This window comes from Diplotaxodon limnothrissa, linkage group LG17 (assembly GCF_057381915.1).
Source record: "Diplotaxodon limnothrissa isolate DT_005_m linkage group LG17, D_limnothrissa_male_GT1.1, whole genome shotgun sequence".
NCBI classification, from domain to species: Eukaryota; Metazoa; Chordata; class Actinopteri; order Cichliformes; family Cichlidae; genus Diplotaxodon; species Diplotaxodon limnothrissa.
In genome coordinates, this window is record NC_140612.1 from 37,861,430 (window position 1) to 37,880,945 (window position 19,516).

Consider the following 19,516-nt stretch of genomic DNA (forward strand, 5'->3'; position numbering starts at 1 on the left):
CAAAAAACAATACAATATAACATCATTTTATTCATTCTTATTGTGCTTTCGAGCATCTCTAGCTCCACCAGGGCAAGGCAGAGCACAGAAACAGCAGCAGGAGAAAGGAAAAGATGGATTTAGGAAATAAACATAAGCAGGAATAAAAACAAGAGTATTCAATTAAAGAGACATCCAGCTAACTTCCTGCCACTTTGAGTGGAAGAGTGTGCACGCTGCAGTACTTTCCTGATACTCAAACACACAGACATAGAGGGAAAAAAAGCTAATTTCATTAGTCCCTCAGCTAGAAAGTGGACTTGGTATCTCCCACCCTCAGAGCAGAAGGCTTTATCTGACTTGTAACACACTGCAGGATGGAGAGGAGTGTTCATGGGGCGCTCTGGATTGAAAACACAAACAAAACGGATGTGCGCGCACACACACACACACACACACACACACACACACACACACAAAATCCTTATCCTATTGTTTCCAGATACACTCACATACATCTGTGCGCACGTTGCTCATGTTAGCGTCTCCACATGTCACTCACATAAATGCTTAAACAGGCAGGATGGCTTTTGATCTGAGACAAATCAATGAAAGCAATTTCCTTTGGATGCAGGGAAGGATTAAACCAGACCCGGAAGGGGAGAGGGAGCAAAGGGGGCGTGAAGCAATGAAGAGACGGGAACTCACGTGCCGTCCTCGTTGCTCCTGTAGAAGACCAGGAAGGGGTCGGATTTGCCAAAGAAATCCTTTTTGTCCAACTTGTTTCCACAGAACTGCATCATCACTGATTCCTAATGAGGAGAGAGTGAAAGGAATATATTAAGTCAGGGTGGAAGGCTGAATATTCTGATTGCAGCATCGTTTATAATATGGGTTTCCTCTCAATATGACTATGATAGCACAAAGTAACTGTAAAGAAAAATAAAAAGATCTTACATGATGATAGACTGATCCAAAAACTGTATTACTTATCGTCTACAGTTGTGTTTTATTGAATCTGCTAACCTCGGTTCTCTATTTTGTGGGCTCGGGAACTGCATGAAACAGATATTCAAAGGGAGCTCGAGCCAGTTCAGCTTCTTGCCAACACTAAAAAGAGGTACGCCATTTTTCATGCAAAATTAAGACCGACATTCAAATAGCTGCTGTAACTGGGGAAGCATCATTACAAATTTTGGACCTGAAATCCATCCAATCGTGACTCATAAGGCTGAATCGAATAACCGTCATAATCCATTTAGCTTATTCTGCTAGCAGCAGAGCTAGCATACTATGAAGGAAACAAAGCGCACAGGGTCACACCTTTGAAGGAATGCTTCCTTTCACATTGTTGTGATGTCATAGTTTTGCAGCATGGAAAAAACCTGCTGATGTGGAATAAAAAAGGAGGGGAGGGGTTAATGTTACAGGGGTTTGGTTTTTGTGTGTCCATGGTGCTAAACCATGCGATCACAGCAAGGTGACTGGTCACCTGGTCGAACCTGGACCAACATTAATTATGATGACTCAGGAACAACACCGACACGGGGATATCAGACTGTGCCAGTATAAATTATTCAATCTCGGCAGATGGCAAAAGTCAAGCATTAGTATTATGTGGAAAAAGGAAAAAGTTGGATTGGTAACTTTAATTTTCCATAGTGCCTTAAGCACTTGTACAAAGTGAAACATGCAGAGAAAACGGACACATGCAGCATTTAGCAAACAGAGGTAGAAGTCACTTTCTCACCCTGCAGTTGTTCAGCTCCTCAGCTTTCACAATAATGGTCCCGCATTTCTTCCCTGGAATGCCTCTGTTTATGATACAATACAGCAAAACATGAGATTACAGTCACCAACAGCGTATTTGTCATCACCACAGTATTTTGTCCACATGTATTCTTCCGCCTACACTTCAGGGTTAAATGACAAGTTGAAAAACACAGGAAGACGGCTCACGTTTCCTTACTCGAGCTGCCATCAGCTCAGGCGGTAGAGCAGGTCATCTACTGATCGGAAGGTTGGTGGTTCAATTCCTGGCTTCCCCTAGTCTATTAACCCCAAATTGCTCTCCGATGCATCCATCGGAGTATGAATGTGTGTGAATGTTACAGCACTTAGAACAATGTGCTTGTGCGAATGGGTGAATGGGCTTTGAGTGCTCAGAAGAGTAGAAAAGCGCTATATAAGAACCAGTCCATTACCATCAGAGCAGTCTATACAGTCGAAGAGCAGTCAGTGAACACATTTAGCTTGTTTGATAACAGTGGCACTGGTTTCTAGACATCCCGCATAAGGGTTCAGGCGGGACTGTGACCTTCTCACAGCAGGAAGGGGACTTCCATGTGTCTGAAACCACTCCCGTCCTGCACAGACACACGGTCAGTCGTATTTCTGTGTGTGAAAATGTGTCAGGTTTGTTTGCTTGCTCACTGTCAACCACAGGAGACAGACGGAAAGCTTCTTTTCTGAAAATGAACCCAGCCAGTGTTGAGATGTTTTTCTCTCATCGCAGTTGATTACACACTACGTATTGTTGCTACAAGTTTCCATGAAACACGCCTTATATTTTTATATTGTTACCAATATTTCCATCTATCTACCTACCTACCTACCTACCTACCTACCTATCTGGGTCATGATGTAAGTAGTCGAACCCTTAGCGTGCCCTGGGTCTGCTTTGCAGCCTCCCAGCAAGACATGCTTGAAGACCCTCACCTGGGAGATCTCAGGAAGATATTCTACTGAATATTTTGATATTTTACTATTCTACTCAGATGCCAACTGACAATGATATGACAGGGTAACGTGTCATCATTGTAGTCTTTGCAGTTGCAATCACCCAGGACCAGTTTGCACTGGTTCACTATACAAGGGGCAAATTCCACTGACAACATGGGATCATTCGGACACATAAAGGCCCTAAAGCACAACAAAGTAGCAAATCATAGAAGCAAGTTAATAAATTTGATTAAGCAGACAAAGCTGTTTAATATCCGTGATTGTCACCTCTCAAATTCGCTGATATTCCTATGATGTATTCCAGAAAATCAGGAATTTTAGATTTACAAGCAGAGCTGGGAGGAAAAACATCACTCGCATGTTTTATTACCTCATTTCCAAGATATACTGTTAGCAAAAAGGTGTTTGTGTTTCTGTGCTGTTTGTGTGCGAGTCCACACATGAATCAGCTTCTGCTCCTGGGAAGGGCACAGAAGCTGTAGCAAAGACTGGAAGGTGAGAATAGGTGATGCACGTCGGTGTGGGTGTTTAACGTGTAAGCGTTTTCTCTGCACAAGGTTTTCAAGGTAAAGTCACCATTTACTGTACCTCCTCCTCCTAAACAAATATGCTCTTTAAACAGTCCCACTGCACACACACACACACACACACACGAGCACGACCAAAAACTTTCAGTGTTCTCGATTTTGGCACTGAAAAAGTTGAACTACACCTACATTTATTTAAATATACAACAAAATGTGGGCTGAAAAAAGGCGACACATGCAACATAAACAACATATTACCACCTAATCAAGCCAACGTAACCGATGCATTAGCAAACAGAGCACAACTCCCATTTATGTAGAGTTTTCTTTCTGATCCTGGCAAATGCAAGTCAATCATTTACTCTCCTCGAGCTCTGTGGACACCCACCCAGATCCTCATGGATTTGCGGTTACTTGCTCTGGACTGCTTATTATGTCAGGCAGCTTGTCGATAACTTTGAGTGTTAGCTGTTTGACGACCCTGGAAATGTAGTGTTAGATTATCAGCATTTGAAAGCTTTGCTGCACCTGGAAATGAGCGAGATGAGAGGAAAATTATGGTCTGTAAGATGCTAAAACTCTTTGAGGTTTGAGGGCTTCACGGAAAAACGAATAATAATATTATGGATAAATTCTTAATCATGAGGATTGCAGCAGAGAAATCTTCTGTTCTCCCTCGCTGATGTAGTAAAAGCACGTTCTGTGTGCATGTGAGAAAGCGCAGGATGACATAATTTGACACAGATTTTGAAAGAACCTACATTTCTGACAAAGAGGAATGTGATGAGCTCCGCTACGAGACACTCACCTCGCTGGGAAAGACTCTCACAGTCATTAAGTCAGCTCAGAACTGGGGTCTAGGACTTCTGTGTGAATGTAATTCAAATAGTCCTTCTCTATTTCACTCTGGTCTCGTGCATAACGGGCCGAGAGTAATACGTTTTACAAATGGGTTTATCAGATCCTGCAACCTCAGAGCCTATGGAACGCCATATGGTTGTTTCAGAGACTATAAAGCGTAAAAAAGAAAAAGAAATGTAAAATTAATATGTAGGTTTTCTTCTTTTTATCCAGACAGCACACAGAGGTGGGTCTACACAAGACTGAGAGGACTGTAACAACGAGGATAAGGCAGACAGAATGATAAAAATAAAGCCCTGATTCATCCAAATGCAACAAATTTAATAATGTTTGCCACTACAGTCTCTTTGGCTGCTTGGACACCGGCAGTGATTCTTAGGGGGAGTTTAAAAATGCTAAATTGTAGCCTAGCAGCCGTATGATGAAACACTAAACACAATCTAAATAGGCTTGTATGTAGTCCAAACACAAGAATTCCAATAAGGAAAAGCTGGGGAAAAACACATCTTTACAGATGACGTTAGCATAGAGATGGAGTGATCAGGAAGGATTAGAGCAACAGGGGAAAAAAATCAATAAAGCAATACTGATTTAAAACAACAGCCTGCTTAAAATCCCAGTAAAGCCTTCAGCTCGCGAATTTTAAGTATGATTCACACGCTTTACTGTTTTGTTTCCGCATGAGCGATGATGCGGAACATGTACAAAGTAGTGTCTTTGGATTGTTCACATCCTCTTGTAAATGCCTGATATCTGAATGGCTGACTGCAATTATGGATGTCTGCTCAAGTACACGTGAACAAATAGCACCAATGATACCCAAAGAGGACTTGAGACACTCTGATTTCAGCAAATCAGAAGCCACGGAAAGACCCACAGTGTTCCCACTCACACACCTGAGAAGGTTTTCAATGACTTACAGCTTACTCGCACCTAACGAACAACACAGCCAACAAAACTGCATTTCCATATTTCCACTTGACTTTGCACCCCTTAATCTAATTTTCAGTGGTTTCAGAATAACATTTAACAGCTCTCAAGTTCCAGATATCCAAAGTAATTACTTCATTTACATAGACTTCCTGCTCTTTGTGCTACGGTTCGACAGTGGCAGCATGAAACAATAAAAGCAGAGCAGGGGGTTGTTGGCAAATTGGACATAAAAGAAGAGCTGAGCTAATTAAAAATGTTGAGCTGTGTGGGTTCCAGTCAACTACAAAATAGAGCATCATCAACCTTCATCAGCACCTCTGTTAAATCATTTGCTGGCTTTAAATAATGATTCAGCTTCAGTACACAAGTCCCATTATTTTAGGCTATTTCATAATGACACATTAGTACTTTGCAAAGAGGAAAAGCAGGATTTGATATACAAATACTCACAGCATAGCTACAGATTTAACTTTAAAACATGCCTGTATCTATAAAGTGTTAAACTAGCACTACACAATAACTGTACACGAGTACATCTTACTACAATGATTATAGTAATGTAACTACTATATAAAATGCAAGTGTCCCTGATTATCAACATATATACATATAGCGCTCAAATCCTTGCAAATCATATATGTACATATATTATGTGTAGTCGCAGATTTTAAAACCAGTCGCGACATTACGTGTACGTTAGGTTTATGCATACGTTGTTGTAAATACGTTTTGCTCAACTACAGGGCTGCCAAAAGTAATAAAACACTCGGCCTGAGCAGTTATTTACATGATTATTTGATTTAATGTACGTAAGTGATCACTGGTGACCACTAGTGGTGTGAAAAAGTGTTTGCCCGCTTCCTGATTTCCTTTTTTTCCCGCGTGTTTGTAACACTTAAATGTTTCAGATCATCAAACAAATATTAGACAAGCAAACCACAAATGCAGTTTCTACATCATCAGGGCATTTATTATCAAGGGGGGAAAATGCAAACCTACAAAGGCCTGTGTGAAAAAGTGATTGCCCCCCTAAAAGTATATGATCGGCAGGCTAATCACTAAACAGGTGGTTGAATTTTTTCCCCACACCTGTAGCTTCTGAATGTAAAGATGCCTTAACAGCGGTTGAACAAACACAAGGTGATTCTTACATAGCGGTGAAAGTTTCATAAATTTTCCAGACGAGGAACAACATACAAACACTTCATCGCCTACAAGTTTCATGTTATTGGTTTTGGGATTCAGCGTAACTGAGCACACGCGAGGTGGAACGATGGTGTAACAGAAAAAGGAAAACACAACACAAAGTTGTAAAACTCTCGATCACTGTCCATACAGCCCATTTTACTTGTTGGTATCCTCTTACTCTCCACCGTGTCGTCTCACGGCAACAATACACATGAGACACTCATGTGTATTGATCGGTGTCGCTATGACAACTCTTCCGAGCTAGGTCCCCTCCGGCGGGACATCGAATTGGATTCCCATGCTCGTCATTTTCCTAAATGCCTGCTCTCGCTCCACTATTTTTCAGAAAGCTGCAATCATTATTCTGACAGAAATAAAATAATGCGCAGGTGGCAATCGAAAGGATTGCATAGTTACAATAGATGAATAACGTATCCCACAGTTGTGCCTTACATACAAACGCATACATGCACAGACACACGTGTGTGACAGATGTGATATAGAGTTGGAAGCTCAAACTCCTCCGGGACGATATGTACGAAAATGACAAATTAGCACAATATGGGTGAAACGACAGCGTATACTGATGCTCGTGTTTCCTGAAATCAAGTAAAGCAACACAAAACAGTCTGTGTTTAAATGAATACACATCTCTGAGCTCATCATCGTGCTCCAAACCACGTTCCTCTTTTTTAGTTTATCAAAAACACCTAAGCTGAAAGGCACGCCAGGAGCATCTCTTCTTCTGCGTCTTCCTGCATGCGTGTGAGTGCGTCTGTGTGTGAGGAAACGCTGTGAATCCTCTAATCAAGACACACGGATATGCAATCAGTGTCTGGCAAGAGACAGCTAATTAAGACTGGGCCACTTCTGTGCTGTGCTTTTCATTATATTCCCGGCGAAGGTGGACTATCTGAATGAGACATCAGTTGTCATTATAAAAACATCAGGATCTGCCTATTCTTGGTCATGCCCCGACACGCAAAGAAACACAGTCGCGCACGCACTGTCATTGAAAAGAAAGCTCATAACTATAATTCTGCTTAACAAAAGGCACACTGACATCAAATCCATGTGACACCAAAGGCAGATACACTTTCTTTTGTCCTTTCTTACAAATGCTTACAATCAGGCTTGTATTCACAGCTATCAGCCTCTGAGTGTGTGTGTGTCTTGGTTCACTTGTATTTAAAATTGTAGACTACTTGGCTCTTCTATAGTTCCACGGGGCTTCTCTATGACCCTCTTCCCACTTACAATGAACACCGAGATCTTGTTTGAGGGAACAAAAGTGTCAAAAAGAGCATGAGCAAGTGTGTGAGCAAGACAGAAATAGAGAGTTCTGGAAAGAAAAGAGCAAAGGGGAAGAAAAAAAAGTACAAAGTGAGAAAACTGCCTTGTTGATTATTCAAAAATATTCAGGAAGCAACAGGATCAGTGCTTCAAATGAAAATGGTATTAGTAATAAAGTCATGATATTTATGAAATCAGGGGTGGTCTCAGGCTAATTTTATCCAACAATAAGACTAACAGACTCATTAATTTATGGAGTTAAAGGTCAGAAAAAGCTATTGAGGGATTTACTGGCTTCAACATGTAACTCCTGTTTAATATAAAGAAAATTAAATTTTAAGTAAATCGAATGAAACTTCTAAGTCCAAATAAGCCTGACATGATCTATAATATCTTTGCCATATTATGAAAGAGTTTGACATTTAGAGAAATGCAGATATTGTTAGGTCCCCTGGGTTTATAAAGTCCCAGTGTTTTGAGTTTTTTCGTTACTTTATGTATTTCCTGGTTTTTCTATAAACTGATATTCCAAAGTTTTGTTTCTCATTTAGTTCATTTGATTCACTTTTATATGATGCATAGTGGCAACAAATAGAATTGGGATAACAGGTCTATTGCTTTACTGCGTAACTGGTAACTAATTTTCAAGTAACTTGACCAACACTGGTCTCTAGTCCCTTTGTGTCAGTTTTGTGGTCATCTAGTGATTCTGGTTTTAGTTTCTCTGCTCTGAGTTCGATTCTGGTTTATTGGGTTTTGTTTCATTCCTCGTTATAATGATCATGTTTCCCCCGTATTCTCTAAGTAATGGTCTGCTTGTGATTCCAGGTTTTGTTACTTCATGTTGTACCTTAGTAATCTTTTTATTTTCTGGTTCTTCTCGGTTATGTGATATTCAGTCGTCATCCTCTGCATCTGTATGTGTCCCATCTCAGTGTTTACATTTTAAATTTCAAAACTTACATTAACTACTGATCTTATCTATTTCTGATTTTATCTGTTTTGATTTTATATACTGTTTTGTTTGTTTGTTAAGCTTAAATTTCAAAACTTACATTAACTACTGATTTTATCTACTGTTCTGATTTTATCTGTTTTGATTTTATATACTGTTTTGTTTGTTTGTTTGTTTGTTTGTTTGTTTGTTAAGTGGGTTTAGAGCTCTGGGTAGCTCCCCAGCTGGGTCTAGACTGGGTCTAGAGAGTATTTTAAATTCAGGGAATTTAAAATAGAAAGTAGCTCGTCCACAGAAGGACTGGTAGCTCCCCTTACGATAAGGGTTCAGATCGCGCGAACAGGTGTGAAATGTGTGTGTTTAGTTAGTTTGTTTGTTTGCTTGTTTTAATCAATTTTAAATCATGCTTTTAATTTGTTTTTGTTTCTAATGTCTCTGTAAAGCACTTTGAATCACCTTGTTGTTGAATTGTGCTATACAAATAAATTTGCCTTTGCCTTGCCTTGAAATTAGAGGTAACATTTTTCTAATAATGGGCATCTCTTGAAGTGTTTACGGCATGAATTTGGAGCAAGGAGAGACAGTGCTGCATAATATCTTTGGACAATTTACCCCAGTATGCATCAGTTTGTTTACATGTGACCTGGTAATGAAATTTAAGTCAGAGCACTCATGTCAAAGTGTATCATATTGTAAGGAGAAGGGCACACGAGGTCTGAGAACCAGGAAATGAGGTTTGTTAGGAGGGTAGCGGGAGGCTCATTAGTTAGGGTAGGTTGTCCAATAATCAGAAACTGACTGAGGCGCAGCAGAGTGGACGTTCATGAGAGGCAGAGGTGATAAACTTTGACCTACTTTTACATTAATTATTTAAAATGTCTTTCTTATGTTTTTGTAGCCAGCAGTGAGGTCAGCTTTAAAATGTAGGCAATCAGCTGTTCAATCTGTTTCACAGTGAGCGCGTTTTATACCGTCTAATACCACACGTTACCCCAAATTCATTTTTGCTTTTCATATTGTTATGAAATCTTAGGCAAGGAAATAGTTGTTCGAAGTTTTTTTTGTACGCTTTATTAGTTTACTCAAATGTGCATTTTAACTTTAAGATCTAAATAATAAAACCCATAAATATTAATCTTAAATACTTGTTTTGTCTGCTCTTAAAATTAGAAGAAATAGATGAAAATGAACGTGACTTATTCAAGAAATTACGCTTTTGCCATTACTGCTGTTAAAGTGACCCCTCCTGATGGTTCTAGTGTAAAGCTACAATCATTATTATTACAGTAATTATATTTTATGATAACTCTAGCACATATACGTTGAGTTAGGGAAACTCTAAAGAAGGAGGAAAAAAGGCATGTTGTCCGCTTATGGTCACTGATTAAATGTATTCATTATTAATTAAGGTTTGGAGCTCTCTTTAGAGATATATTATCCTCTCTTGATAATGTAAACGTGTACTAAACTTCCAAATGTGTCTGTTTGCACACAAGCAGAAGCTGCACCTACACAGTTCATCTGTTTCAGCTGTTTGCAATATGGCGGGTGGATAGTGCTAAGTTAGCTGAATGCTACGTTAACCATGTGCCTCACCATTGCTGCACTTGATGATGCGTTTTGCTTCTTGTTGCTGGTTACTCTAAGTGTCTCTCTCACACACCCACGTGCACACACTCCTAAATGCCCACTGGAGTTACACTGAACAATGCAATATGTTAAAATTGTTAAGCCCCGCCCCCACGTCCTCCGCCTGTCATGTCAGGCTGCAGGTGTATGCCTGACTGTCGCTTACACCCACGCACATATATAAATACTGACACAACCTCCAGAGCCAGAGAACAGCTGTGTGTCCTGCCCCTTCATTTTTAATGAAAGTTGACAGTTTTCCTCATTCTGCACCAAATCACTCTTGACCTCTTATAAACGGTCGATATTGGTCGCACATGTGAATGTAACAAACCTGTTTCATTCAGCGTTGATTGTTTTGCTTTTTTCTCATCTGCATATATTTGCAGAAGCGTGGCACAACATACGGAGAGTGAACGTCTTCAGGACCTAAAGCAACCAACCTCCACATTTTACACAGCCCTGAATATCAAAGAAAGAACTCAATTCACACCCCATAATTTAACTTTTCTTCCACAAACTGCTTTTGTGATAACCAAGGCACACTTTGCATTTGATGTACTCGAGTAGCAAAACAAAGAAGGAGGAGTAACATCTCTATTCCTCAACCGGTTTTAACAAAATGTTTGCAAAAGAACAGGCGCTGAATATTTTCCAATATACACATCCATTCGTGGCGCAGCTGCAGGGGAGGCTGACACACCGGAGCTCCATCAGCTCATCACGCCTCCCCTGTATAGAACGTGCTGGGACCTGAGGTTGGGGTTGTTGTTGTTGTGTGTGGGACACAGCTGAAAAGCTGCGGCCGTCTGTTAGAGAACAGCAACCGGAATAAAAAGTGTTAAACGTGTGAACTATGTAGTCGGGTCTGTCATTCATGCCACAGTGGTGCCGAAACCCAGGAGACGGCATGGCGGAACCACAACTGGGCCAGTAGTGGAGGCGCTGGCCCGAATGGTGGGCGAGTTCGCAGCCATACAGAGGGAGCAGGTGGCCAGGCGGAACAGCTGCAGGACCGGTCCGAGCGTGGGATGCAGCTGATAATGAATCTGGCAGCTTGATTCGGTTCCTGGCTGACCCCCACGTGTTCATGGAGGTCAGCGCGCGGGAGGGACCTGCCCAGGCTGAGTCGGAGGTCAGTATGCCGTCTGGACTTGCTCATAACAAGCCGGAGGTCCGCACCCCGAAGCGACCTGCCCAGAAAGAGTCGGGGATCAGAGTGCGGGAGGAACTGTTCTGCCAGAGCTGGTGGACAGCGTGCGGGGAGGAACTGTTCTGCCTGACTCGGAGGTCGCCATGCCGTCCAGTCCAGAGGCGTCCTCACCAGAGGCCAGTACGCTGTCTTGACCTGCCTCAGTTCCGCCAGAGGTCAAGATGCTGTGTGGTCCTGTGTGGCTGTATGGTCGCCTGCCAAGCCGCCTGCGAGCCCCAGCTCGTCACGTCCACCGCTGGACCCGCGGTCGGCCCCCGGACCCAGCTCGTCACCGTCGCTGGTGATGAGGTGGGCCCCCTGGTCAGGTCCGTCATTCATGCCACAAGGACATTTGAGAAAAATTAGAACTTTTATTGCGGCTAGTTTCTTAAACCACTTCATAAGATTGTTTGAGGGTTAAGAGTTTCTTCTGAGGTAAGATTATTTTAAGGGGCTCATCTTGTACCCAGAAATATAGCCAAGCAAACATTTTTGTGTGCGTGCAAATGTAAATAATCAAGAGAAATACAACTGAACTATATGTGTGGACCACTCCAAAGACGTGCACGCTTTCCTTCCTTCCCTCTCCATGGGAAACCTGCCTCTGCAATCACCATGGCGATTCCTACTCAACAGGATGACAGTTTTGCTTTGACGTGAAGAGGAGATATGCAGTAAGCACACACACAGGTTGCCAGGTTCTTGACAATGTTCCCTGTTATTTCTCCCCTTAACAACGCTCTTTGCAGATCTAAAGGCTCATCGAGGCTTCAAATGAACAAGCTAATTGGATTAAAGAGACTCAATTGAGAGAAAGCCGAGTGGGCTTTCTCATGAGAGAGAAAATATGTAAATAAGAGGAGGCCACTAGAGCAGCATTGTGGACAAGAGTGATAAAGAACCACAACAAGACTGAATTAGCTGCTTACAAATACAATAACGATAACACGAGGACGAATAAAAACAATGCAGGTTTATTTGTTAATGTGACAGCGGTAATCAATAAGCCACTGTGGCTGTCAATAATCAACAATGTATTTAAAAAATTAGCAAATTAGCCCAGGGAAATATAATGTGAAGAGACAAAGATTTGCTCTCGCTCATCTAGTTTGAAGAGTCAAAATTTCAAGCTAAATATGTCATTTCTCCATTTCTCTCTGATAAAAACATCTTTATGGTGTTTTTGTGAATCTGGGCTGATGCCACTATCATCAGGCCTGACTAAAATTTGCAGACTGTGGATATAACTCTGCTAGTGCACCTGCAGTTCATGCGACTTTTGATCAGATACTCATTGAGATGTCTGCACACCTTTTTCTGCTACAGCTATCTGAGCTCCTACTCACCCAAGAGGTTTTTCCAAGCGACTGCCCAACGATCCGACTATCTCTCCCAGAGTACAGTGGGCTTGTCCGAGAAAGTCCTGCAGAGTCAAGGAGAAAGAAGTGAGCCGACACATGTTTTTTGTCAATCAGACATTGCATTACTCCCAAACCTGACCTGCTGATCAATACAGAGTCCACCCCCAAAGGCCCAAGTCTTTTCAAATACCACTACCTTCACCTTTGATAGATCATATTAGCAAGAAGAAACTGAGCCTTCCTCCCACCAGCCCTCACACCTGCCCCAGTGTGCTCCTCCACTTCCTTGGGAAATTAAACTGCCTTCACATATTGAAGCTTTAGAGCTGATGCTGAGAGAGCCAGAGACGTGAGTGCACCCGCCGCATCCTAGAAACCTCATGGATTTAAAACAATGATAAGTTGCTTTTCAGTGTCAAAAATGACCAGCCTTCAGAAAACATGACACCCATAAAACCCTAATTTCTCCCATATAAATATATTTAAATAAGGATTATAGAAACATGCCTTCTTCATGGGTCTTTAACTGGGGGTTAGATCATTTGTCTTTGTTAGATAGTATCTCTAATATTTGACCAGAGCAGCTCCAAGCACCACTAACATATCGGATTCTCTTTGGTCCATTGATTAGCCTCTCAGCTTTATCTCTTCCCATCTATCTCATCACAATTACATTCCTGCAGCCACACAGTGTCAGTCTGCTATGAACATATTTGTTTTGGTGGAAACGTGTGCCGAAATTAGACCAAAATAATAATGATGATAATAATTTCCATCCACCATGTAGAGGTGAACCCGTAAATCCACAAATTACCTAGCAACTGTGTCTGCTGCCTACATGAGGTCCATCTGAGAACTGGCTATATGCAACTAATGGCTAAATATATAACAGCATGAGCAAGAAAAATATTTAATGAGAAAAATAGCTGTGTGGGTGTAGCACCTTTCAGCACTTTTACAGAAAGAAATGAACTATTTTATGAGATCCAAAGAACGAGGGAATGTGAGCAGATGAATCTAAATCTACATCTTCAAAAGGATTATAATCATTTTGGGGGGTATCTCATAGCTTTTTAAAGCTCATATATACAATTTGACAAGACTGTGTTATGACCAGTTTTATCACCTGCAGTATTGGAAGATAACTAGAGGGAATTCACTATTAGCTATTTAATTCTGGAAGTTTCCTGATGTTTAAAAGCTTTAGGCTTGAAACTCTGTTGACTTATAGGCTCAACTGTCACTGTGGGCTTTCATGTTTCTTGATTTCTTATCGATACACAATCGGTGGTTTTACAATAAAAAACACAACGCATGTTTATATAAAAAAAACATAGGAAAGAGGAAACATACCATAATAGCTAATTTCAGGCAGTAAGCCAGTAAAATACTATGTTAGATAATAATTAGCAATTACTAAACTCAAGAAAACAGCTCAAAACAAATGAGAAGGGGATGTTTTGCTGATGGATCATTGCACAGAGAAATCTGCCTCTGTCCTGACAAAGAAGGAATCACAGCTAAAAGATCTTGTTTAAAAGAAGGACACATATGCTTTTCCATCTGGTGATGTGAAGCTTGAAATTCTTTACCTGCAGTTTATATTTAAACTATTTATTGTAAATGATCAGAAAGCAGATTACAGCAATGAAGAGTACCAGTGCTTGTTTCTGCTAGTACCACATTGCAGATGTGGTACTAGTGCAGTTTTACTATTGAAACATCTGAAACCTGGCTATTTGTTATGATTTTTAAACCAAAGCCTAAATATTAAATATATTTCTTTTAGCCCAGACATTTTTAGTAGCTACCTCTTACATTAAAAAAAGCCAATCAAAAAGCACACGATGTGAATATACTGCACTTACTGTACAAAAGACACCCTATTTTTCAGGGAACATGTTTCAAATTTGGTTAATGTCATATGGAACGACCCAGATATATGGATAAAAACCGAACTGGACACACCAACATTGAGTGTTTTATTTTCATCCTTACTCTTTCTGCTTTTCCTTCTATATGCCACACTAGTTCTCACCCAGGTCCCAGCTGAGTCCGCAGCCTACAGCTCCCAATGTTAAAACACCATCTAATGGGTTAACTCCCCGGCTTCCCCCATAGGAGCCACACCAAGGCTGCTGTCTCTGCCTGTATGAGATTATTGATTTCAAACGAGTGAGCCAAGGGGGAGCAAATTAGGGCTGGGTATCGTCACTGATTTCTAGAATCGATTCAATTCCAATTCACAAGGTCCCGAATCGATTCGATCCACGATTCGATTTAATTCGATTCGATTCGATTCGATTTGAATCTGGGAAATTTTGACAGTCAGAAATATTATAATTCAGATCAGTACATTTACATATTTTTGTATCTATTAAAAGGAAGCTGACACACGCAAGACTTTATCAAAGGTGTGAGCATCACAGTAGAGGCCTTTGTGTCAAAGTAGCTGAAGATAAAACACAGAAAAACATGAAGTTGATTTTCCTGGCCTGGGATTTTATAAAAATAATCTGCAGTACATCAAAAACGAAAGAAAACCATTAATCAACACATGAACATTACCTCTGAAGTTACAGCGGTTTTAAAAAGTTTAAATTTGTTCAATATTGAACGGCAGAAATTAGGTTTACTTTTCGGAAGTAAGTAAAAGGGGAAAAAAAAAACGTCGGCCGACAGCGCTGTAAACAACGGTAGACTTGTGCGTAACAAGCAAGCGAATAATGCAGAAAAGAGAGAGAGAGAGAGAGAGAGAGAGAGAGAGAGAGAGAGAGAGAGAGAGAGAGAGAGCTGTGCATGAAGTGTGATTTTTATCCTGAAAAGTCAGCAAAAGTCAGAGGGAATTCATGACGATGTTTATGTGAAGCATAGTTTGGATCTTCTTTTGCTGCTGGTTCGGTCAATATTGTTTGGAGAGAGATAAAACTAACAGCCATATGATCAGCGCAAAAAGGGCGTAAACACCCAGCGCGGACCCGCGGATCACAATCAGCGAGCTGTCGGCTTTCAGCCCCGACCGTCAGCTGAGAAAGGCAACATCTCACTGATTCTGATCCGCGGGTCCGCGCTGTGTGTTTACGTCTTTGTACAGGAGCCATGTACCTGCTCTCATTTACTGTCTTAGCTGTTTGGTGGTTGTTGAAATTTTGTGATCTTTCGCCTGAGATTCTGGCATTTCGGGCAAAATAAATTAATATTAAAAAAATCGATTCAGGATTTTAATGAATCGATTTTACATTATCCAAGCCAGAATCGATTTTAATCGATAAATCGATTATAAAAACCCACCCCTAGAGCAAATCCAGAGCACGGAGGGAAAAGAGAAGAGTGAGAGAACAAGGGTATGGCAATGAAAGAGGATAAAAAGAGGAAAAGAAAAAAGAAACAGCTAGGGGCATCACAAGAGGAAATGATTGCATCCAGAGAGACATCAAACCCAATAAAATAAGAAAAGAAATATCCTGAAGGGAAATATTAAGAGACTAAACCTGCATTGGAGACTGTGTTTTGCACTGTAGCACCCAATTTATCTCCTTTTATTTCATACACTTGTCATATAAACGCCAGCAGTACATTTGCAGTCTTTATAAATGTGAGCAATCAATTTTAGAAATGATGTTCGGCAAAACAGTAAGTGATAAGGTAAAGTATATGGTTTTGGGGGTTTTTTTAAAGGTCAAAACATAAAACACGATTACTGTGGCTCTGCATTAAAATCAGTGTGACTGTTGTACTTCCATTTGCGCCTATTTAGCCGGAGGCCACATAATGATAACGCACAGCAGTCAACAGGTGCATGGGGCCTTAGTGAAGGTGAAATATAAGCCTGGCTACAATGCCTCCACAAAGGTTCCAATTACAGCTATTATATTTACTTGTATTGGCTTATAACTGGGCTGAAGAAATACCATAAAAGAAGAAAATAGATCATTTTGACAACAGTGTTGCTAGAGGGAGAAAGCAGTCCACGTGTCCTCAGGCATTTGTTATTCTTAATCAAATAGAACAGAGGACATGTTGGCATTTAGATGGAGTTTAGTACACAATGCTCCATTTGAAGTGTACAAAAATGCTACCATTATTTCTTCTTCTTTTGTTTTTTTACATCACCATAAAGGGTATGTGTCTGTAATATGCTACGCAGGCAGACTTGTTGAGCTGGATACTAAACGCCATGCAATGATAAGAACTAATGGCTCCAGTGTTTCACCTTGGGGAAAAGCAGCATTGGCTGTTTGCAGCTGTGCTCAGAGGTAGACGTTGACACAAAAGTCAAGTGAGTGAAGGTTGAAAAGCAAACACACTTTCCAAAAAGTACAGTCTGAAACAAAAGAGTCGTTTAGAGTGTGTAAGACTGTGGTCTGCTTTCACCTGCTGCTTGGTTACAGTTGGAGAAAACAAATATTTGGTTAAATCGAAGTAAAGACTTTGGATAACCTTTTATAAACTTTACAACATGAGATCTACTTTTAAAATGCTCAACTATTCTACATTACTGGACTGACGAGTTCCTAATATAAAGTTCAGTTAAAAACTATCCCCCTCCTTCTTGATTTCTTAGATTTTTTTTCATGTTTGTCACACTTAAATGTTTCAGATCATCAAACAAATTTAAATATCAGAAAAGGATCATAACAGAAAATACGAAATTGTTTTTTTTTTATTATTATTATTTTATTTATTATGAGAAGAAAACAATTCCAACTTACCTGGCCATATGTGAAAGACTAATTACGCCTAAACCTGATAACAGGTTGTGCCACCCACCCCAGCAAGGAATGCAATCAAGCGTTAACTGTCAGTGAGTTGGAGAAATTGTGGTCTACTCTTCCGTTCAGTCGAGTTGGAGAGTTTGAGCGGGGAACTCAAGGGTTAGAACAGGTAACCCACTGATCAGAAGGTTGGTGGTTCAATCCCTGGCTGCTCCATCTGCATGCCAAATATCCTTGGGCAAGATACTGAACTCCATGCCACTCACCGATGCAACCATAGGAGCGTGAATGTTAGAAAGCACTTAAGCATAGAAAAAAAGTGCTTGTATAAAATGGATGAAGGAGCTAAGGTGTATAAAGCACTTTGAGTGCTCAGGTAGAGTAGAAAAGTGCTATTTAAGAACCAGTTCATTTACTCCTTTGAGTCATTCAGAGGTGGACTTGGTCTATTTTGGATCATTGTCTTGCAGCATAACCCAAATGTGCTTCATCGAATCTGTTCTGAAACATGCAAGTGTGACAAACACAGCAACGTGTGTTATGGACACTGAGTGAAAAAGGAGAAAAGACAGCTGTGTAAAAACGATATCCACTCTGTCATCCTCAGCTACTCTTTTTATTGCCGTCCATCATTTTCACTGCTGCTGTGACTTTCTGCGACTTGGATAGTCAGGCTCACGTCATTGTCCTGTTACTAGAGCAACCACCATGCTCAAACGTGTCTAAGATATCACCATAAAGCTGATGTTATAAGTACAGGTGTGTGCAAGCAAGATTACACTGAAACCCAAGCCACTGAGATATATACACACACAGTGAATCTCACTAAATGGATCAAAGTGATGCATGTAAACAGCTGTTTCCTAAATCACTTGTTAAAGCGCAGACTGATAATATCACTCATGTAGAGAAAAGACAGTTAACAACAAACCGCGGTGGACATATTTTAAAAAGAGACTAAAAAGAGCAGACATGAAAGAATATACAGATTCTGCAAATCAGCATGCTGCATCAATTCAATTCAATTCAATTTTATTTATATAGGACTAAATCACAATAAGTCACCTCAAGGCGCTTTATATTTTAAGGTAGACCCTACAATAATACATACAGAGAAAAACCCAACAATCATATGACCCCCTATGAGCAAACACTTTGGTGACAGTGGGAAGGAAAAACTCCCTTTTAACAGGAAGAACCCTCCGACAGAAAAAAAAATGTGCACACACACATCTGAATACGCGAATATCAAGATTTTTAATGCCAATTCTCTTGTCACCTTATATTCTTATTTATAGACTTTGGTCCATGTAGACAGCCATCTCTTAAAACCTTTGATGTTTTTGTGTTTTTTTGTTATGCATTCAACTGTCACTTTCCTGGGCACACCTGTTCAACTGCTACTTAAGGTAAAGATGTAATCAGCAGAAATTCAATGCATTTAGATGTGTAGACTTGGTCAAAGTAAACATATGAAGGGGGAATACAGATGATTTAAGTGACTTTAAAAGTTGCACAGTAGTTGGTTCCAGATGTGAGTGTTTCAGAAACATTGCCTGGTCTGATGAGTCTTGTTATCTGTTGTGAGTTTTACATGGCAGGCTCAAAATCTGGCATAAACAACATGAAAGCATGGCTCCATCCTGCCCTGTATAAACAGTTCATCCTGTGCTTGTGATATAATGGTGTGGGGGATATTTTTCTGGCACCCTGTGAACCCCTTAGTATTTACCGAGCACCATTTCAACTCCATAGCCTGAGTACCGTTGCTGACCTTGGCCATCCAGCAACACTTATGACCACAGCGTACCAATTTTCTGATGGCTGCTACCAGCAGGATAATACACCATATCACAAAGCTCAGATTACCTCAAACTGGTTTATTGAACATTACAATAAGTACATTGTACTCAAATGGCCTCTACAGTCATCAGATCTCAATCCAATAGAGCACCTTGGGGATGTGGTGAAATGGGAGATTTGCATTATGGATCTGCAGCAACAGTGTGATGCTGTTATGTCAATATGGAATAAAATCTGTGAGGAATTGTTTAATTTATGCCACTAAGAATTAAAGCTCCATGTCCGAGCAAGCTGTACCTAACATAAGGGCTACATTTGTTCGGTATAAAGATATATTC

At 40.5% G+C, this 19,516-nt stretch overlaps 1 protein-coding gene across 1 annotated transcript in view; it reads right to left on the bottom strand.

The window, feature by feature from the left end:
* Positions 1-19,516, bottom strand: part of LOC146615391 (copine-8) — a 105,873-nt gene that overhangs the window by 42,675 nt on the left and 43,682 nt on the right. The window contains exons 6-8 of the mRNA XM_085376694.1: positions 12,646-12,722; positions 1,730-1,793; positions 688-791 (exon numbers count right to left, since the gene is read on the bottom strand). Of these exons, the coding sequence (XP_085232820.1) occupies positions 688-791; positions 1,730-1,793; positions 12,646-12,722 (245 nt within the window). The remainder of the gene's footprint in view (positions 1-687; positions 792-1,729; positions 1,794-12,645; positions 12,723-19,516) is intronic.